At 40.6% G+C, this 22,654-nt stretch overlaps 1 protein-coding gene across 2 annotated transcripts in view; it reads left to right on the top strand.

Annotated features, from left to right (window-relative positions):
• Positions 1-19,364, top strand: part of LOC113462214 (serine/threonine protein phosphatase 2A 55 kDa regulatory subunit B alpha isoform-like) — a 56,592-nt gene extending 37,228 nt beyond the window's left edge. The window contains exons 3-7 of one of the 2 annotated variants that reach the window (XM_039131877.1): positions 10,008-10,125; positions 12,064-12,132; positions 12,234-12,326; positions 12,886-12,993; positions 18,949-19,364. In XM_039131877.1, coding sequence (XP_038987805.1) covers positions 10,008-10,125; positions 12,064-12,132; positions 12,234-12,326; positions 12,886-12,993; positions 18,949-19,056 — 496 coding nt within the window. In that variant the 3' untranslated portion in view covers positions 19,057-19,364. Of the gene's footprint in view, positions 1-7,690; positions 9,782-10,007; positions 10,126-12,063; positions 12,133-12,233; positions 12,327-12,885; positions 12,994-18,948 lie in introns of those variants that run through there. The other variant, XM_039131876.1, reaches the window with a different exon arrangement.
• The last annotated feature ends 3,290 nt before the right edge of the window (positions 19,365-22,654 follow it).

Raw genomic sequence — 22,654 nt, 5'->3', positions numbered from 1 at the left:
AGGACAAAATCTGTGGTCCATGCTCATTAGAAAAGCAAACAAAATCATCCTTCAAATCAAAGAATATAGTATCAACCACTAGGCCTTTTGAACTCATAACACATGGATCTATTTGACCCACTATAACTGCAAGTCTTGAAGGAAGAAGTATGGACTAGTTATAGTAGATGATTTTTCAAGATATACATGTGTTTCATTTCTTGCACATAAGAATGAAGCATTTTCAGCATTCTTGAAATATTATAAAAAATATCATAACTGAAAAGAAGGCTCACCTTAATAAGCAATTCGAGAGTGATTCATGGAACTGAATTTGAAAATCAACACCTTTGAAGAATTTTGTAATGAAGAATGGTAATCTCACATCATTTTCAGCACCTAGAACGCCTCAACAAAATGGGATTGTTGAAAGAAAAAAATAGGACCTTGGCAGAAATGGCCCGCACAATGTTGTGCGAGTCAAATTTTCCAAAGTAACTTTTGGCTGAAGCTATCAGTATTGCTTGCCATATTCTAAATCGGATTTTTCATACGACTATAACCAAGAAAACTCCTTATGAACTTTGGAAGAATAAGAAACCAACTACTAAATATCTTAGAGTATTTGGATGTAGATGTTTCATTTTAAACAATAGCAAAGAGGATCTAAGTAAAATTTGATGCCAAGTCAGATGAAGGTATCTTCTTAGGATCTCTACATCTAGCAGGGCATACAGAGTATTCAACAAAAGAACTCTTGTAGTTGAAGAGTCAATTAATATTATTTTTGATGAGTCTGATAGTGAGTCTGCCTAGGAGAGAAAAATACTCTTGATGATGATGCAGAAATTATTGACTTTGAAAAATTGAATCTTGTTAACGTGCCAAATCAAGAAAAGGAAAATGAACGCGTGCCACCACAATCTCAAGACTTGCTAAAGGAATGGAGTTATGCACATGGACACCTAAAACTTAATCATTGGTGATCCATCTCAAGGGATAAGAACTCGATCTCCCTTAGAAATTTAAATGATTATCCTTGCTTTTGTTTCACAATTAGAACCTAAGACTTTATGGAAGAAGCTGAAAAAAGATATAAATTGGATAAATGCTATGGCAAGAAGAATTAAATCAATTCAAAAAAGTAATGTATGGACATTAACTAAGAGACCAAAGCATAACTCTGTAATTTGAACAAAAATGGATCTTTAGAAATAAATTAGATGAAAATAGGGTAGTCATAAGAAATAAAGCTAGACTTTGTTAGCTAAGGGATACAATCAAGAAGAATGAATAGATTTTGAGAAAACATTTGCTCCCGTGGCCAGATTGGAAGCTATTAGATTACTTCTAGCTTTTGCATGCTTCATGGATTTCAAATTGTATCAAATGGATGTAAAAAGTGCCTTCTTAAACGGTTTTATAGAGGAAGAAGTATATGCAGAGCAACCTCCTGGTTTTGAGAATCATGAATTGCAAATCATGTGTTTAGATTACATAAGGCATTATATGGATTAAAACAAGCACCTAGGGCTTGGTATGATCGACTAAGCAAATTTGTACTGAATAATGATTTCAGTAGGAAAAATGTAGATAAAACACTTTTTCTCAAAAGAAAAGACAAAAATCTGCTAGTAGTTCAAATATACGTAGATGACATAATTTTTGGTACAACTAATGATAATCTTTGCAAAGAGTTTTGCTAAATTAATGCAAGGAGAATTCAAGATGAGTATGATGGAAGAACTAAATTTTTTTTCTTGGATTACAAATCAAGTAAACTAAGGAAGGTATCTTTATTCATCAAACTAAGTACACAAAGAAAATATTAAAGAAGTTTGGGAATGAAAATCACAAGGGAATAGGCGCCCCAATGAATTCCACTAGTAAGCTAGACAAAGATGAAAAAGAAAAAAGTATAGATATAAAGCTTTATAGAGGCTTAATTGGATCTTTGCTTTACCCTTATTGCTAGTAGGCCAGATATAGTGTTTAGTGTGAGAATATGTGCTAGATACCAATCAGATCCTAAGGAGTCACATCTAAGTGCTGTCAAAAGAATCCTCAGATATTTGAGAGCAACCACAAACATATGTTTATGGTACTCTAGAGACTCCTATCTAGATTTACTTGCATATTCTGATGCAGATTTTGCTGGTTGCAAATTAGATAGGAAGAGCACTAGTGGAACATGTCAATTTTTAGGAAATAATTTAAGTATCGTGGTTTAGCAAAAAGCAGAATTCGGTAGCATTATGAACGGCTGAGGCCGAATATATAGCTGCCGGGAGTTGTTGTGCTCAAGTACTATGGCTCAAGCAACAACTAGAGGACTATGGAATTAAACTAGACAATATTCCTATAAAGTGTGATAACACTAGTGCTATTAACCTTACTAAAAATCCGGTTCAGCACTCTAAAGCCAAACACATTGAAATAAGATATCATTTCATTAGAGATCATGTGCAAAATGGGAACATATGTATTGAGCATGTATGTACTGAGAAACAATTAGCTGATATATTCACAAACCTTTAAGTGAAGATAGATTTTTGCATTCTTAGGAGGGAATTAGGCATATGTGATCCTTTTGATTGAGGAGATGCAAAAAGGAACAAGTTGTCTCATGATACTCTCCTCCCATTTCGAAAAACCCATGAAACATTAGTCAAACTAGTTATCTATAGATTCCTTACTCATATATCATTGTCCCATAAAGAATTTGTAAGGATTGGAGGAAAGGAAGAATTTTTTTTTAAAAAAAAAAGAAAGGAAGAGAAAGAAAATTTTCTGAACTGGGGCCGACCCGAGCTAGAATGGGGTCGACCCCATGTTGAGTCGACCCAAGAAAAATCTGGGGTCGACCCAACGGCGGGGCCCTATTTTTAAAAGAGGGACCCATGAGCTATTTTAGAGCACTGTTTTATCTTGTCCTCTTCCTAAAACCCTATTTTCCACTTTCCAATCCCTTCCAATCATCTCCAAACAGTGCTAGATTGCTTCTCTATGCCGTTAGATCAAGACCTAAGGAAGGATTTGGTGAACATAGGACCCAAATGAGCCATTGCTAAGAGATCCGGAAGAGTCTCACGCCCAATCATTGTAGATAGACATGCTAGAGATTCATCTACAGTTTTTCCATAAGGTGAGACACGTGTTGAGCCTCCTCCACCTCCTTCCCCTTCAGTTCAACTTGCTAAATATGCGGGAAGACCGGTAACCATGGGGAGAAGGATCCACTCCGAATTTTTGGATCAAGAAGGGTTCCGTTTGGGGGATTGGATCCGAAGACAAGGATGGGAGTATCTTTGCTCCCTAGATTTGGTGACCTACCCGGGCTTGGTTCGTGAGTTCTATGTCTTCCTAAAAGTTGGAATGAGTCTGAGGTCCGAAGTGTACGGGTTAGGGTTTCAGAAGAAAGTTTGAGTGAGTTGCTCCATCTCCCCTATGAAGGTGCAACTCTAGAAAGGCCGGAAAACAAGTTGAGAGCTCTACAGTTGATCCTTGAGAACGATGATTTTGACTATTCCGAAAAGTGATAGCGAACTCTCTATCAGCTGAGATGAGGTTGTTGCACAACTTTATAGGTCGGATTTTATTTCCAAAAAGTGGGAGATTTGATCACATATCTGAGCAAGATTTGGTCATTATGGAGCACGTCATTCAAGGCATTCCCCTGAACCTCCAGCTATGATGATCAGGCAAATGAGAGAGGCTATATGCAAGTCGAGAGTTTTCCTACCTTATGGTTTGATACTCACCCTGGTCTTCCGACAGCATGACATATCAGTGGAGGGAGAGAACTCCAGGCATCTATTATTTACTGACACTTACACTGCACGGTCCCTAGTTCGCATGGGTTATGAGAAGGTGAACGGGCAGTGGGTGCGTGGAGGAGCAGGGATACATGCACCAGATGGTGATGTACCAGAGGTTGGAGACCCCATCCCTGAGGCTGAGGTACCTGAGGATCATCCTATGGCACCTTCAGAGGCTGGACCATCGTCATCCGTACCTACAGGGTGCACAGAGGAGTTTTGGAGTAGGATGACTGAGCTTGTGTCAGCTCAAGCAAGGACTCTCTCTGACGGATTGATGAGCATGATGGATATCATGACTGCTGAGATTAGCGATCTCAGAGAGCAGGTAGGAGCATTACGGCGAGAGAGAGAGAGGCTCATGTTCCATCTTGCCCCGAGCAGCTGAGTCGGAGGTTTCGGCACAGAGTCATCCAGCTCAGCGAGGTCCACGCCAGACTCAGTCCCATCAGGCTCGACCTCCCCTCGCCACTTATGCTAGGAGAATGAGGACTAGATTACAGCCCTTAGATACCCTCTAGGCTGATGTTAGCATTATGATTAGTGCCTAGGATTTATCTAGCTCTCATATGTATTTTGCTTTGTTGATGTACTTCGCACTTTGATTGAAGAACATTGTATTTTTGACGTTAATGTACTACAATGTTCCATTTTGATCAATGAAACTTGACTGTTTATTATTTACTGGCGTCTACTTATCTATTACCATGCACCTATTTGATGATAACAAAAAGGGGAAAGAAGTAAGGAAAGAAAGAAGTTGCAATAAGTTGACAAACAAGGTTGAAAATTATAATAGGAGATAATATACACTTAAGGGGGAGCGATATGTAACAATGAAAATGTTAAAGTTCAAACTTTCAATCAAATTTCAGAATTTGGCACATACCTCTCATACCTCAATACATAATCTGAAACTCTTGCTTTATCTCAAATTTTGAAGTTTCATCTTTAACCAAATATAAAAGAAAGGGGGAGAAAATCAAAAGTTCAAATTGGCAATATTTGGATGAAAAAGGGAGAGACTTCACTCTCAAATTTGAAAAGCTGAAATTCAGCAACTTGAGCTCTTCTAAAACTAATTTTAAGATAAGTATCAATCTGCTTATACTCAATATTTTGTAATCATAAAAAAGGGGGAGATTGAGGATGATAGTGGTATTTTGATGATTAACACAACCATTGAGGGAATATCTAATTAAATACTACAAGTTAACATGATACATCATTACTGAGTTCGTCACTTTCGGTACATTAGAAGAATGAGATCAAGATGTATTTCAATGATTAATAATGAGAAAAAATTTGCGATAGAAAAGGGATAGTGAATTCTAAATTCTAATTCGGCAAAGTTTCAAGTGAAACGTACTCTTAAGGGGACAATAGTAATTTCATTGTTAAGAGTATGTAGCACTACCATGGCATACATTAAAAATTGCTTGAAGTATATTTCATTGATTGTATGGATGAATCTAACCTTAAGTTGCAGCAAAGTGTGGAATGAGTTGACCTCAAGATTGGTGGAGTCGACCCCGGCACATCATGGAATCATCAGGCACACTTCTGCAAAAATGGCACGGATGAACAGTAGTTAAGTCGACCCCATCTTCGAGCCTCAAGAAAACAACTCTCTGGAATCTACTGAGAGGGCCGACCCCAACCTTCCTTGAGTCGACCCCAGATTGAGTCGACTCCAGGAATGCTTGAGTCGACCCCAACTGAACATGAGTCGACCCCAAGGCTGTGTCGTTCAATGCTATCTCTCTAGAATCCCTGAGAGGGTCGACCCCAATGGAACTTAAGTCGACCCCACTGTACCTTGAGTCGACCTCAAAAAGTGTTGAGTCGACCTCAGTGAAAAATGGCTGAAATATAAGGTTCTGTGTTTTCTGAGAGGGTCGACCCCAATATAGTAAGAGTCGACCCCAGTGAAAGTTGGGTCGACCCCAGTGAAAGTTGAGTCGAACTCAAGTCTGATGAACAGTAGTTTGAGTCGATCCCAGAAAAGTTTGGGTCGACCCTAGCACGGGCAGAAGCATAACGACTAGTTCTGCAAAAGTACTTTTTATCTTCCCAACAGTAAGTAACGGCTAGTTTTTGAAATCTAACCAATGGAGGGTGTCCAATGGATGAGGAAAACTATTTAAAGTGACACTATTCATCAGAGAAGATATCCTTTTGCAAAATATCAAAGCTTACACAAGAAAGACAAGAGTCCTAATTTTCTTCATCCAAGTGCTTCACTCAAAGAGTCAAAAGGAAGTGGTAGAGCAGATTCTAAGGAACATTAAGAGCTCCATCAACCCTTGAACAGTGAAGCAATCTTGACAAAGAAGAGAGAAGTCTCATCAAGCGATAACTATATTCTAAACTCTTCTTTGTAGCTTATAATTGTTATATTTGCTCATCTAGGAGTTTCAACTTTCTTCTTCTTTTTAATCAGCTTGTAAAGGTTTGTTTGGTGAGCCCGTAAAACCAACGATGTAGGTTTGTTGGTGAACCCGTAAAACCAATTGTGAAGGTTCGTTGGTGAGCCCGTAAAACCAACATAGGTTCTTGGTGATCCCGGAAAACCAAAGTGTAAAGATTTTTGAATTGTGAGCCCGAAAAACAATCCAACTGTAATCCGTGGGATTATAGTGAATTTCCAAGGGGTCACTTGGGGAGTGGACGTAGGTGCTTAGGAGAGCACCGAACCACTATACTTCTTGTGTATTTGCATTGTATATTGTTTTAACTTCACTCACTCATCAATTAAGATAGTAAAAATTTAGAGAAACCAATTCAGCCCCCCCCCTCTTGGCTTGTCACCTTGGGCAACATTTCATAAGTCTAAACTTAATTGAGAATTAAGTGGTATAAAATAGAATTGTAACTCAATTAATTGACATTGCATAATTCTTTGGGTATATGGGTTAGCTTGAATCAAGTTCCTAGAATTGGGTTAGACCTAAGGTTAGAATCATACATGGACTAATAGAATTAATTGATCAAATGTAATTAAGTAGTAACTAGATTAGGTTAAGAAAATTCTAGGTCAATTTACAATAGCTGTAGATGGATCAAGTCCATGTCTTTGATTAGACCAAGATGGAACTTGATTTAGGCTCAGAGGTGTAGCCCGAATCATTTGAGTAATCAAATCGAAATTGATTAACCAGTCGGTGTCTAAGGTAAGTTTGGCAGACTCGACCGGCGGTTTTTAATTGGGAGCTACTCGCACTGATTCGTCTTTGTCGAGTTAATGGCATATCCCTTTCCACCAATCTCACTTACCTAGCCAACATGGTCAATCACATTTTGATTGGATCACTTAATGATTCAAGTTAGCCCATGCCTATAAGAAAAATCAGTTTGACTGATTTAGGTGCCTCCTTAACCGGTTTGAGTCTAATCTGATTTGGTGAAGTTAGTGGGAGAAATTAGACTAACCGGATCCTCTTATCTATCCCAATTATGAAATCCTCTAAAATTATTAGGTCCTTAAAATGAAATGGTTATGGGGATAACTAGGTCATAGCCTCCCATTAAGTTGGGTGATAATGGGTCCAATGTTTTGATAATTATTGGAGGCGCGATACGCCTAGTACTTATCAAGCATTGGAATTGTCATTCAATATATGATGAGTTGAGTGTATCTTCAATAGGCGGTCAGGTGAGCCGAGCCACACTCGGGCTTGGTCATCTATTAGTTGATTAGACTGAACCCTATCATTTAATGGTTGGACCTAACTAGGGTATTCGGTGGAGGCGCCACATGTCTGCCGAAGAACGTAGGGCAAAATCATCTCTAGAAGTTGCTTGGTGAAGCAATTGGTTAAGAACCTACCAATAGGTATATATAGGTTGGCCGAGCCACACTCGGGCCTATATACGATCTATTGGGTTCTAGTGCTCACTAAAGAATTAAGAGTAATTTTTCAAATTGAAGGTAGAGGCTACCAATTTGTATAAAATAGTGGGAGTATGATGAGAGCATGCAGACAAGATAACTGAGAAGATCCTCTACAAGGGAAACAGAGCACAAACAGGCGGTAATTTTCAGTCTAGTTTGATCTAGCTTGCCCTAAACCCTATGTGGTGGTAATGGTTCTTGCTCGGCTTCTACTATAATTAGCGGTTCATGTGGTGGTGGTGGTACTGGTTCTTGTGCGACAGCTACCATGTATTATTAGAACTGATGTGTTTTTTTGTACTTTTTATTTTTATTAAGGTAAAAAGCAGATTTATACCATACCTTATCAACATGAGAGGGTGTCGGAAAATTTGATAAGTGAGCAGGATAAATGATTTAGTTAAACAAAAGATTACCAATCATCTCGTAGTGATTTCTTGACGCGGAAAAAAAAACACACACATTATATACTTTTATGATAAACAATTGAAGGCGAGGGAGACCGATTTTGTGTTCTCGTTATAGGCAGAGGGCTACACCCTTATCTTTTATGATAAGCAATCGAAGGCGATACGGAAAGTGCCGGTGGGCATAGGCAGCTGGAATCCGCGCGTGACAAAGACCATGGGCAGCGGGGGTGGAGAAAAGTGGTGCAAGCGAAATTTGAGGTATGACAAGAATAAAGTTGGCACACTCAAGTTCAAGATGACACAATATTCGCTTGGAGGAGAAGATGATCAGGTGAGAACTAAGAAAAGCTCAGAAGATAGTTTAGCTCTCGACCCTTATTCGCTTTTTTTCTGGTAGAGACATTCTTTTGAGTTTGATTTGAAAGTAAATGCCAGCTTGCCCAGATTCTCATTGACCCCGAGCGACGCATCTAATAAGATTGATGGTTTCTCTTGCTATCGTTATTGCAGCCCAAGTACGCAATCTGTCAGATTTTTCATATCGCTCACACGGCGGCTAGATTTTAGGGCGCTCCAACGGACTCTCGTCCTCCAGAAAACGCGCGTATAGTGACGGAAAATTCGTGATGGACCGTTATCAGTCACTATTTGTGACGGATTAGTGACCGACAGAAATTTGGTCACCGTGGTGTTAACTTAGTGACCGATTAGTGACAGACCGGTCACAGAATGCGTGGATAGGATGGGCGCCAGAACTTAGTGACCATCATAGTGACGGGGTATCTGTCAGCAATATGATAACCAAAATTGCAACCAGACAGTGACAAATGCAGCCGTCACAAATATCGTAACCCAAGTATTTATAAATTTTTAAAAATTATTTTTGGCGGTGACAGGTTATTAACAAAAATTTTCGTCACCAAATTTAATTTTTAATTCCAAAAATATTAAAAATATTATTTTTGAGTAGATGTAAATTTTAAAAAAAAGATAAAAGGAGGAAAATCTAAAATGAAACTAAGTGTGCCCGCCGTTCCGCCCAAATTTCTTCGATAACCCAAATTCCAATTTTTCTCCAGAAAACTCAAATTCCTTCTTCTCATTTTCAAATCTCATGGTGTCGCCCATGACCCATTTGCACCCCTATTGCAACTTTCCTGCAATGGGATTGGATTTTGGAAGAAGGTCTGGAATTTTTTTACCATGCTTTATAGTTCAAAATTATTTTTTCCTTCCTCCAATCAGCTTTATAGATAAAAAATAGCTTGATATGAAATTTGGCTTGCAAACCGACTTAGCCCACAGCCTTATAGGTAAAAAATAGTTTAATATGAAATTTGGCTTGCAGACCGACTTCTTAGTGGAGTCCCGAGTTAGGGATTTGGGCGGCTTCCCATCTCCTCTCGTCTCCTCCGCCTGCGGCCTCTCCTCTCCGGCTCCCCCTTGCCGACCATTTTTGCCTCCCCTCCGGCTTCCCATCTCCTCTCCTCTCCTCCACCTCCGGCCTCTCCTCTCCTCTACCTCCACCTCCGGCCTCTCCTCTCCTCCACCTCCGGCCTCTCCCTCTCCTCTCCGGCTACATCACGCCTCCCGATCGCGGCTACATCACCTCGTCGACGCCCCCCTCCTTCTTGCTCGTCGGCTAGAGTTTTCAGAACCCACAACTGGGCTTCCCGGAGGTAAACCCTAACCTACCGAGGGTTTCATTATTTTTTTGCTCGGCGCCTATGTTCATCTCCTTCTCACCCGGGATCAAACTTGTGGCTACATCACCCCGTCGGCGCCCCCCTCTTTCTTGCTCGTCGGCAAACCCTAATGGGACTCTACTGGCCCAGTTACAAGTGTCTTTTAGACTCTTTAGCATGTCTGGTGTTGCTTTAGCTAATGGGACTTCTCCATATACAGGTTTGAGGAGGCGCCAGGTTCAAGGTCATTTTTTACTGAGATCATTGCTTCAATTTCAGATATTAAATTTGGACAAGATGGAAGGCACATCCTAAGTCGTGATTATATGACACTTAAGGTTCATACAGTTGTTTCCCTCTTGCAATTTAATTTCTTTATTATTTGCTTTTTCTTGAGGGATTAGCAATATGAATTATGCTTGCTGGCAACGTGTCATGCTTTTACATTTTAACACATTCCAGAAAATATTCTTTTGTTTTGGAAGTTGTGTGCAGTGGTTTCTAAATTTGAGCAGTAATTTTGGAGACAAGATAATTAATTAGTATTTATGGAGGAACTAAGTCAGAAATATTTTGAACATAATATTTGATAAATTTTACATCCTTTTTTAAGCACATGATGGATCATTTTAATTAATCAAGAATCCTCGAGATGTTGTGCTAAATGATATGAGTTTTTGTAGTAATAGGTGAAACTTTGCTTTTATTTGGTTTTTGTTAAGCAGTTAAGAATACAATACTCTAAAGATGCCATTGATGCGAAGGCTTCAACATATATCAGTAAAGTGACACTTTGTTCCTTTTTTTCATAAGCTTTGTTAGCTGTTTTGGTTGCATAATTTTGAATTGGTAGTTTGAGTAATTTCTGGTTACTGCAATAGGCAAGGAAGTGGTTTAAAAATTTAATAGTCAGATAAAATGGATTCTTGACATTAAGGTAATGACCTACAACTACTTGGATCAAGAGGTTCAAATCCATTTATTTGAAGAGCTCACTACTTTCGCAACATCTGTATTTGATTATGATATTTCATGTTACTGTTCAGCATTACTGCACAAGAGAACTTGTTGCCTATTCTTGTACAGATTGTCTAATATTATTAGTGAGTTATCAATTCTTTGGCCCAAACGGCACTAGAGCAAGGTAATAATGGTGTTGACAAGGTGCATAAAAGGAAGAAGTAATATAATGCAGTATAATAAGGAGCAATTTTGTGAATCAGAAGTTCAGAAATGAGAACTATATCCGTCATGCAAGCCCAAGTGCCTAAGAGGCACAACTAACTCATATCACATGTTTATGTAATTTCACTTTTGTCCTTATGCTGTGTAAACTCCTGCAGCTTTCTTTTGGATTGCACATTCTAGATCTTTGGAAGTCACTTTAGACAGTATTCCATGATTGTGAGCAGCAATGTGACTTTTGCAGTTGACCCTTTCAGTTTTCAAGTCTATAATGACTTTCCCATTGTATGAAAAGATCAAAGAATGGACTTTGTCAATGTTTTAAGCTGTGCACACTTCTGTTGGAGAAATGAGGTTTCTCCTTGTAATACAATCTGTGATCCTTCCTAATTTGTAGGCAAATGAGGATTCACGAGCTCCTTGTTATATAAAATTGTGATATTTTCTACTTCAAGGCAATCAATAATGTAGCATTTAATTTGTAGGCAAATGAGGATTCACGAATCCCTATTTTGCTCCATTTTATATCATGAAAAAAGTTCATAAAAAGTAAAAGTCGAATACCCATCTCCTTGGTTTAAGTCATGCACCCATCATCCTGGGCTGAGTGAGGCTGATACTCTTTATGCACAGACTCTCGTTCATATGCACACATACATGCTTCATGTGTGCTAGGTGATGGTAGCAAATGGTTGAACTCTTTTTTTTTTCTTCTGTCCCCTGGCTTTGGCACAATAAAAAACAAATATTGGTAAAGTATATGGCACAGCTTGGCTCTAGTTCATTTATAAGCTAGTAATTCTGCCCTTTAATTGAGACACATGAAAGTTTTTCCCTTCCCTTGCTAATTTTTTAATATGAAGAATGATGATGTTATTTGTCTAGCAGTATTGCAGCTCTACCTTGATTTTGTGTAACTATTTCTGGTGTCTGTAGGATTTACATGTAGCTATTTTTGATGTCTGTTTGTAGCATTAGTCTGTTATATCTTTTGTAGTCTTTCCTATGAAGCTCATGATGTTGGTTTTTGTTTTATTTTGTTGTCTCATTTAGATTTACTTTTCTTTTTTTTCCTTATGCGATTTTTCCAGTTATGGGACATAAACATGGACTCTGGTCCTGTTGCAACTTTTCAGGTCCATGAATATTTAAGGCCTCAGGTAATTTGTTTTTGTTACAGTTTAGCTCATGTTAATTATAGTTGGCGAGAAAGATGTAATGCACCATGTACTTTGGTTATGATGGTTCTATTTTCATACAGCTATGTGATTTATATGAAAGTGACTCCATTTTCGACAAATTTGAGTGCTGCCTAAGTGGTGATGGACTACGGGTAGCAAACTGGTTCTTACAGGTGTGCGTCCTACTGGCCTGTTTGTTAGGTTGTTGATCATGGTAATTTTACTTACTTATTACTGACAAAATGATTAGACTCAAAACCTTTTTTCTTGTGTGTGTGTTGTCCGCAGCGCGGGGAGGGGGGGGGGATTTTTTGTTTTTCTTGATGTAGAATTCGCTGAAATGTCATAATATGCAGCCACTGTATCTTAGCGCATATCCAGATCTGGCCAATACATGTTTAATTTATATGGTTGAAAATACATGAAAATTTTATACTTCACATTAGAATCATATTAGCTGAAAATTTGCATGCTGTTTTTTTAATATATATGTAGCTTCAATTACAAGGATATGGACTTGGGAAAGATTTAGCCCTTTATATTAGTGAATGATGGGAAGGGTATGCAATGTCAACCCAAATTGTTGGTTTAGTTTTGAAAGCTATGGGATTAATGTCGATAATGCACAAGTGCTGGTACCCGATGATACTATGGTGTCTGAGAATCTACAAGTTTAAAATTGTGCTTGTAATTTTGCTGTTGTTAATGAATTTTTTCTTCTCTCTTTTGTAGAAATTAAAGTTAGGTAGGGAGCCAACAATAGTTGAATCTTTTAATCGGACGCATAAGACAAAGCAAGGCATGGGAGGATATGTAGATAAGAGAAGTGAAGCTGTCATGGTAAGTATAATTTTTTTATGATTCATAAATATTATTGAGCTTGCTCATGTTTATCTCTTGTTTGATCCACCATAATGTTTTTCTCTTCTTTTAAATCAACTGGCAGGCAAAGTATTCAGCTGAATACTCCAAAAAATATGGTGATGCCTCCACCTCAGATGCTCCTCCACGTGATTATGACTTGTGGTTTGAGGCAACTGGTGTCCCAACTCATGGCCATGTCTATGGCTTTAGTCCCCTAGAGGATCTCACTGGAATTATTGGGCAATCATCATCCTCTTCCACCTCTACAAGTCAAGCTCCAGAGCTGTACACTCATGAAGACCTTCTACGTATTCTTGAGCAGGAAAAGAAAAAATGGCAAGAGGAGGTTCTTCAAAAGATGAGAGAAGAGATTGGCTTTGGACCAAGGCATGCAGATCGAGGGAGTAATGGTGATTCTGGTTCTGCTGATCATGCTTCATTATGATTGTTTTTGCCTTAGATGATAGGTCTTTGCATTCCTAGGAGGAATGAAATCTCTGTTGATCTTTATGACATATTTTTAGACTTTGATTTTGATGGATTCAGGACATGTTGATGCCAATTTTGAATGACATTTAAAATGACTTTTGCGTAATGTTGAATGCCTTTGCTATTAATGATATTATTATTATTATTGTTATGAGCCAATCAATGTACCAAATGTTCCAGGTTATTAGATTGTGATCGGTGACCAAATTTTGGTTACTAAATTGTTTACCAAGTATTGTGACGAGCAGTCATAAACTTAGTGACAGGATTTTGGTTAATAAAAATTAATTTTGCTCAGCGCGTTTGTAACCAATTAGTGACGGTAAACTTATCACTAGGTCAGTGACGGGATTAATGACAAATGTAGCAACAAAATGTGTGACCATGTCTGTGACGACTAAATCTGTCACTAAAGGTTGTGACAGATTAGTGACCACACTTGTGACCGCATTCTGTGACAAAATCAGTGACCAAGTTACCTTCGTCACTAACTCCGCAACTAGATAGTGACGGAAAATACATAATTTTTTAAATATTTAATTCTTGAATTTGTAACAGCTTAGTGACGGCGGTTCTGTCACGGAGGTTAGTGACGGGAATCGCCGCCGTCACTAAGAATTTAGTGATGCGTGTTTTTGTAACCAAGTCAGTGACGGGAGCTCCGGTCACAAATTCCATATTAGTAACCGGAAACACGGTATAGTGACGGGAATCTCCGTCACTATGCGCGTAGGTCAGAGGGATCTCCTCTAAAACGATGTTGTACCACCTGGGAGAAAAAAATATAGACTGGTCAAGGTTTTTAATTTGATAAGTAAAATACAACATGCATGTGCGCACTAGAGAAAATTTAACATTATCTAGAAATAATAATCACTTGAGCAAGATATATTCGACTCGAGAATAAATCAAAATGCTTGCATTCTGTGTTTTACTTTTTTCCAATTCATGCATCTGAATTTTCTTTTCTCATTTGTTGTTGCGTCAAGCAAGGTAATTTGTTTCATTAACCGTACGGCATACTATGGAGCACATGTTTCATGCATACAAAAAGATATATATACATATACATATATATATATATATATGAGTTTATTAGGATGTTTGTTGAGAAATATGTATATAACATTTTATATTTTTAATACATAAAAATTTAGAAATTATATTTAAAAGTATAAATTAGTTAAAATTAAATTTATCCTATACTCTTTGTATCTCTTTCTTTGCACCAGGGCCGGCCCGAGCCCTAGACGACTGAGGCAGTCGCCTAAGGCCTCGGGCCAATGGAAGGCCTCCGGGAGGCTAACCAAAAGGAAGCAAAGGCCCCATATAAAACGGGAACAGGAGCTGGCTACGAGTCTTCTCTCTTGATGGAAGGGCCCATAAAACTGATTAAATAACTGAGATAATGCTTGGCAGTACTGTTTACCATGTCAATCAAGGGAAGAGTAGGAAAAGGTTATCCCATGGCACTTCATGGTCAAGGTAAAGGAAAGAATTTGTCCGAGAAGGAACCTCTTTGTGAGAGAAAGTAGGGGCATTATGGGAAATTCACTCCATCTAATTAATAAAAGTCCCATCCCACCTTCTCGCCTTCAAGTGAGTGCCCAGGCAGCCAACTATATTTCAAGTTTTAAAAATGGCAACTAAAAATATTTCAAACATCCAAGCATCTCAATAATTAGAAACATATTAATCAAAGAAGCGACAAATCATGAAACTAGGGATCCTCCTAAAACTTAAAACATAATTAATTAAAGAAAAATTTTTGGGGGTGCCTTTTAGTGCAAGCTCACAAAGTTCACCGGGTGTATGAGATGCGGGCCTGGCAACTCATCATCGAACCACGCTTATTAAAAAACAAACCTTCACCTAAACGTCCATTTATTCCACTAATTTTCACAAGTCACAGAAAATGCTCACATTACGAGAACTTTTTGTATGCATGAAACATGTGTTCCATAATATGCCGCACAATTAATGAAACAAATTAGCTTGTTTATAGCAACAACGAACTGGAAAAGAAAATTCAGATGCATGAATTGGAAAAAAGTAAGGCACATAGATTGCAAGCATTTTGATTTATTCTCGAGTGGAATATATCTTGCTCAAGTGATTGTTATTTCTAGGTAATATTAAATTTTCTCTCTTACTTGCATGCATGTGGTATTTTACTTATCAAATTAAAAACCTAGATCAATCTTTTTTTTTCTCCCTATACCTGGTGGTACAACGTCATTTTGAGGGAGATCCCTCTGACCTGTGCCAGGAGGACGAGAGTCCCCTACGGCGCCCTGAAATCCAGCCGCCGTGTTAGTGATCCGAGAAATCTGACAGATAGCGTAGTTGGGCTGCAATAGCGATGGCAAGAGAGACCATCAATCTTATTAGATGCGTCACTTGGGATCAATAAGTAAGTCTGGGCAAACTGGCAATAACTTTCAAGCCAAACTTAAAGTTCTTTACCAGAAAAAACAGAAAAGGGTCGAGAGCTAAACTTTCCTTTGAGTTTTTCTTAGTTCTCACCTTATCATTTTTTCCTCCAAGCGAATATTGTGTCATCTTGAACTTGAGTGTGTCAACTTCATTCTTGTCATACTTCAATTTTCGTTTGCACCATTTTTTTCCATCTCCGTTCTTCATGAACTCTGTGAGGCGCAGATTCCAGCTGCCTTTGCCCATCGACACTTTCCGTATCGGCTTTCCTTTTCTATCGTAAAAGAGACATATGAAGCACCAATATCCCTCTACGCTGTTGACAGGAGCCTATCCGATGGGATCGAAACATTGTTCTTGAGAACCTGCATATAAGAATCATCTGTACATAAAAGGAAAATCTTGCAGTCCGAAGAACGGACCGGCATCTGTATATGTTGTGAAGCACCACATACTCAAATCAATATAGGGAGTGATCTTTCTTTTTTCCCATTTGTGGGCAAAAGTAGATATATATTGTGTGTTTTCTTCGAGAAATTACTACGAGATGATTGGTAATCTCTTGTTTAACTATTTTGTTTATCGTACTCACTAAGAAGTTTTCCGACAACCTTTCATGTTGATAAGCTATGGTATAAATTTGCTTTTTTACTCTAATAAAAATAAAAAAACACAAAAAAATACCTCTGTTTTAATAATATATAGTTGCAGTCGTACAAGAACCTATACCACCACCACATGAACCGCTAATTATAGTGGAAGCCGAGCAAGAACTACTACCACCACATAGGTTTTAGGGCAAGCTAGATCAAACTAGACTGATAATTACTGTTAGTTTTGACCCACATGACCACAACGTGGTCAGTTACGATAATCATCGTAACTGACTCCTAGAGAAGTGGAAGCATAATATCCTTGATGGTAGGATATATGAAGGGGTCTCGACCTCTGCCAATAACGAGAACACAAAATCGGTCTCCATCACCGAGTGTTTAAACAGGGGTCATGAGGGAGAAAAGAAAATATTGTTCAGCAAATCCATGGCTCCAGGTATGCTACCCTTCATGGTAGGTGGCTAGGGGCGGTCGCCCGGTCGACGGCCAGCTAACCGCAGTGGCGACCAGCGGCCGCTGTGGTGGTCGGGGTCGAGAAGCAACCAAGAAAGTCTTGGTTTATAGAGCCGAAACAGAGAAAATATGACATGATTAATCGTGGAATCGAAGGCTAGAGGGAGCTTACCGGCGGTGGCAGATGCGGCGGATCTCGGTCGCGGGTGGCTCAGTCCGGGAGCTAGCAACGGCAACAGCGGTGGGGTTTTCCGACGGCCAAACTTGATCTCAAAACAGGGGAATAAGAAAATCAAAGGAGCTTGGCTCCCAGGGTGGTTGAACTCGATTAGGGTGGCGCACGCGGTCACCAGAGAAGAAGGAGAAGCAGGGAAGAGAGGGGGGAGGGGAGGAGGTGCTCGGAGGTGAGTTGATTTCCGAGGAGGAGGAGCCCTTTTATGGTGTGATTCGGATGGCTCACAACCGCAAAAATCGCGGCGGTTAAGCGAAATCCACGGCCGCAGATTGGCAGCGGAAAGGCTAGGGGGTGCCGCGGAACGCTCTTGGCACCTTCCCCCAATTGCCCCCGGAGGAGCCGGAGAGGATCGCAATTGCGATCCTCTGTTCGGCTATTTCCAAAAGAGGCATGGGGCCGAAGTCGGTTGGGGCTGCCGACTTCGGCCCCATATCTCACTAGTTGTCACGCCCCGCCTACGCGGGGCACGTGAGGTACTCAATACCCATGTGGGGGCCACATAAGGGGGAACACGTGGGGCTCCCATGACAGTTATTGTCCAGTTCCGAAGTCCGCACACGCGCCGCTCAGACCCCTCCTGGTTTTGTTTTCCACCAAAAATGCATCTGTAGGATTTGGAGACACCAGCCTCATATGCCCAGGCTCTGAAAGGAATCTAGCCGATATTGGATCTTTCATTCACCCACCGTCGGATTAGAGTCGTCCTCGGCTCTGATGCTAAATATCATGCCCCTGCCTGCGCGGGGCACCCAGTGCCCACGTGAGGGCCATACGAGGCTGTCCTGCCATATATTGTCCGGTTCCGAGGCCCGCACATGCGCCGCTCAAATCTTTCTCCGGTTTTATTTTCCGTCCAAAATTTATCTGCAGTATTTGGAGACACCCGCCTCATATGCCCAGGCTCTAAAATGAGTCTAACCAATGTGGAATCTTTCAGAAGTGCTTGCATCATTATTATTCTTCTTCTTCTTCTTGTACAGCAGCTGGCTCAACATATTTAGGACTCTTTGAGCACTCCATATCTAATGACATTTCTTTCCAAAGATCATCTAGCTGATGCTTATCATTTTCCAAGTTTTCTGCCCCATCTTGGTGGCAGATTCCCATGATTGATGAATGCTCCTGCACAGCCGCAGATGAAGCAAGGGTGGAGTTTACATCAGGAACTTTCTGATGCTCCTGCACAGCTGCATAGTCATTTCAAAAGCAAGAGATTGTCCACCTTGTCTTTCACCTCTCTTCTCTGCATAGTCTTGGTTCACAAGATCCTGAAATCGCTGCTTCTCAGGAACTTTCTGTAGGACAACTCTTTGATATTGAACAGATGGTTGCCAGTTTGCTCTAAATGCAACACTATCATCTAACTTATTACTTCCATAGTCATAGGGAATTATCTGGTTTTAATGACTTTCTTGCGTTATAATGGCTTGTCTTTGGAGGCTCTCAATTCGAGTTCCAGTGTTTGTAAATCAGAAGATTTCCTCTTAGGATGGGAAGCGTGTTGACTTCCTGTTTGATGGATTGCATCTTCATCATCTGAATCAAGAATTATGACAGATGTGCAGTCTTTCCCTTCTTTGTATTTTGGGCAAGAATCCGTAGGGCCATTTGCAACATCTGGAATTTTCCTATGCATCATTAAATCGGAATCACCACAATATAAAATATTCTGAACACTGGACATATGTTTTTTTTTTCCTGCAGACATTCTCATGGATGCATTGGCAGCAGCATCAATCATCAATGAAGTCAGCCTCCAAATCAATTACATCTGAAGATATTGAACTATCAACACGTCGATCTGAATTCTGATTCCCTCTGGATGATAGGTCTGACCAAGTACTTATCCCACGATGAGAGCTGGATAATAAACTTGGATAGGAATTTGCAAGTGATGGCCGTCATGTGGACAAGAATTTGATGACCTGCATCCTCTGAGCATGGAGAATTTCATACTCTTTGGCTACACTTCCATATATTCCATCATCCAAGCTCTCCAGAAGATTCGACAAAGCAAGTGGATCTGAATAATCTCTAACTTTGGAGGAAAACTTTTCTTTGGCTTTCTCAAAGCCAGAACATAAAACTCATTTCAGGTTTGTAACGATAGTTGTTATCCTCATCGTCTAACTTTGATCTTTCATGTCTCTGAAGATACGTATCCAGATTCAAGATCTCCGACGAGCTGTGCTCCTTGGGGGTTTCCATCAAGAACCCTTCTGGGAGGAAGAAATAAACGAGTCACAAATTTCTCCTACGGGATTTTTCTATGCAGTCCCTCTGGGGAGATAAAAGATTCTTTCTCCCATCCTGCCCTCTTCCCTTGCCCGGGCGCCCAGGGAGCGAAAATAGAGAAGTTGGAGCCGGAGAGAGAGGTGAGAGTGGCACGGCGGAGTTCGGTTGCGGCCGTTCTAACTCCCCGCGAAGTCGGGGAGGAGTTGGCCACGACTCCACGGCCTCCCTCCTCTGTTCTGGCTACTCTTTGGGCCTATCCGGGCCAAAACTGTAATATCCGGGCCCAATTTGAGCCCAAAACCTTTTTGGGCCCGTACTTGAGCATTTGGGCCCATTGTTGGCAACCATTTGATGGCTGCTATCTCATACCCTGAGGATGGATGTGACTAGGGTAGGGACAGCTGGGAAGCTGTGGAGGGCCCAGCTGTTAGGCTCTTCACGAGGGGAAGCTGGGGGTGACACTTCACCCTAGCTGATGGTGGCTACAACCGCCTAGAGCTCTCTCCCTCTCTCTCTCTGTACCGTACCCCTTCCTCCTCCTTCCTTTTTCTGTTCTCTGAGAGAGGGTTTGCCAAACCACATCCGTCGCCGGAGGAGATGCTCGTGGCTTCTTCCAAAAGCTAGGTAAGCCCCCTGCCTTCTCTCCTCCTGATTTATTCAAGATAGAAAGAAACAAAGACCGAAAGGAAGGGGAAGAAACAGGGCTCACCGCGTGCGGCCGCGAGCATCGCCGGCGCCGCTGGCCCCGGCCGCGAGCACCGCGGCGTTGCAGCCGGCCGTGAGCGCCACGACCACCGCGGGGAGCGGCCGTGGGCTCAGTCACGGGCATCCCGCGACGCCGCTAGCTCTCCCGGCGCGTCTCTCCTCCGCGGGAGAAGGGAGGGTCGCCGTAGGCGCCGCCGGCCTCGACTGGCCCTCCCGAGAGCCCCATCGCCCTCCTCTCAAGCTCCAGCTTGGGATCTTCCTCCCCTTGTGTTCACGGGAGAAGAGGGGGAAGGTGAAGGAAGAGAGGAGTCGGGAGAAGCTTCGGGAAGGAGAAGAAAAACAAAAGAGAAAGAAAGGAGAAGGAAAAAAAAAAGAAAAGAAAAAGAAAAGAAAAGGAAGAGAAAAGAAAAAAAAAAAGGGGAGAAGAAAAGAGATCCTTAACGGATCCGACCTAATGGGACGGATCGGGGTTCAGGTCCGAAACCCGTTAAGCCCAATAATAAGAAATTGATTTAGCCAATTGAACCTGAACCCGAGCCTAATTAAATTGGGCTAAGTCTGAACGAGCCCAAACTGCAAATTGGGTCAAATCCGAAACAAATTAAGCCCAAATTGATTTGGGTCCGAACCCAATTAAATTGAGTTAGTTCCAGCAGACCCAATCTGGTTTTAAATCGAACCCCAAAGGCTTCAAATTGGACTTGGGCTAAATCCTTGGATGGGATCTAAGCAAGTAAGTTCATAATATGATGAACTAAGAGATTTTATAATAAATAAATGGGGAATAATGTAATCCCTATTATGTTGTTTTAGGTGATTAAGGATTTGTCATCTGGACTTGAGCAATTTGGAAAGCGAATTGATGTAAGTAATCTGTCTTAATCTTATCGTAGATCTTGTATTACGTTTTATAAGATGAACCAGTGTTTTTCATACAATTTGAATTGTATACATGATTTGTGAAGAAAGTAAGTAACCTGTTCTAATCCTGTTAGGGATCATGTCATGTTATTAATGTTTCCTAAGCATTTATTTTAAGTATATATGTTTCATGCATGAGATGTTACAATGCATAAGTAACTTGCATGATCTCAGAAGCTATGGCTATGTATGCAACATGATGATGCTGATATTTTAATCATGCATGCAAGTTGGTATAATGAAATACTATCTAGCCAAGAGGCACTATTATAATGGGCTCAAAGATGCTACTGATCGAATGCAACTGAGCTGGCCTTGCTAGTGGCCGAGAATAACTTCGCTGGCCTTGCTAGTGGCCGAGAATGACTAGCTGGCCCCGCCAGTGGCCGAATGGACTTCGCAGTAGCATCCGAGAGAATGGACCACAGTATGCCGGGGGCACGGTTTCATATGCATACTTTATGAAAATGATATTTGAAGCATGATCATGAGGCTCATTTCAGAGCCTGGGTATATGAGGCGGGTGTTTCCAAATCCTGCATATGCGTTTTGGAGAGAAGCAAAATCGGTGAGGGGTGAAGGACGCTTGCATGAAGCCCCGGAACCGGCCAACATCTGGCAAGGGAGCCCCGTGTTTCCCCCTCATGTAGGCCCGATAGTCACGTGCTCTGCGCAGGCGGGCCGTGACATTTATGAACGTGCCTGGCCAAAGCATACATTGTTTTACAACGGGTTTTTGAATATATCCTTATGAAATGTTGTATTTTGCTATAACCGTTATCTCTTTTAAATGATGCTAATCGCATGAATTCTTATGTTTTATGAAAATTCTGTTTGACTGAAAATACTGCTTTGTTTTCGAAGCATACATATTTTGCCATGATAAATTATGAGATAATACGCATGTCAGCTTCTCAAACCCTGCATAAACATGGTTACCATTATGTTCGATCCGGTAAGATTATGTATGATTACTTACTGAGCCGTGTAGCTCACATGTGTTTATTTTTCATTTTCTTTCAGATCCTTACCACTGATAGCTGCCAGAGTCACGTTAATTTGGTATCAGGGCTTCTTTCTTTTGGGGTAAAGCAAGTATACTTTTGTGTACATAAACTACATAGAAGCTCTGTATTTGGGTACTAACCAGCATGATGTACTAAGAATGCTTTCATATGAAAAGATTCGGTTGGTTTGACTACCCTATTACCCAGGTATGAGGCTGCGTGCTATTGTGGGCGGTAGTCGGCAATAGCACGGCCGTGTTACGGATCCGAGTCCGGGGCGTGACATTCTTGTGGTATCAGAGCTCTAGGTTTAACAAGACTATAACCGTAAAAAAAAAAAATTGGGGTAACGGGTAGTTAAGAGTATCATAATATGTTAAGATTGTCATAATACCTTAGTCGAAGAAAGCAATTTATTTCAGTTTCACCCTAAACTCTTGACTGCTAGGTAGCTATAAGAAATAGGGAATACTTAGACATCTACCCTGATGAATTACCGGAATTATCCCTGGTTGAGAAATCGAATTCACCATCGATCTTAG

The sequence above is a fragment of the Phoenix dactylifera genome, chromosome 11 (genome assembly GCF_009389715.1).
Source record: "Phoenix dactylifera cultivar Barhee BC4 chromosome 11, palm_55x_up_171113_PBpolish2nd_filt_p, whole genome shotgun sequence".
NCBI classification, from domain to species: domain Eukaryota; kingdom Viridiplantae; phylum Streptophyta; class Magnoliopsida; order Arecales; family Arecaceae; genus Phoenix; species Phoenix dactylifera.
The sequence above is the reverse complement of the archived record's forward strand: the minus strand, read 5'-3'. Positions and strand labels throughout refer to the sequence as shown.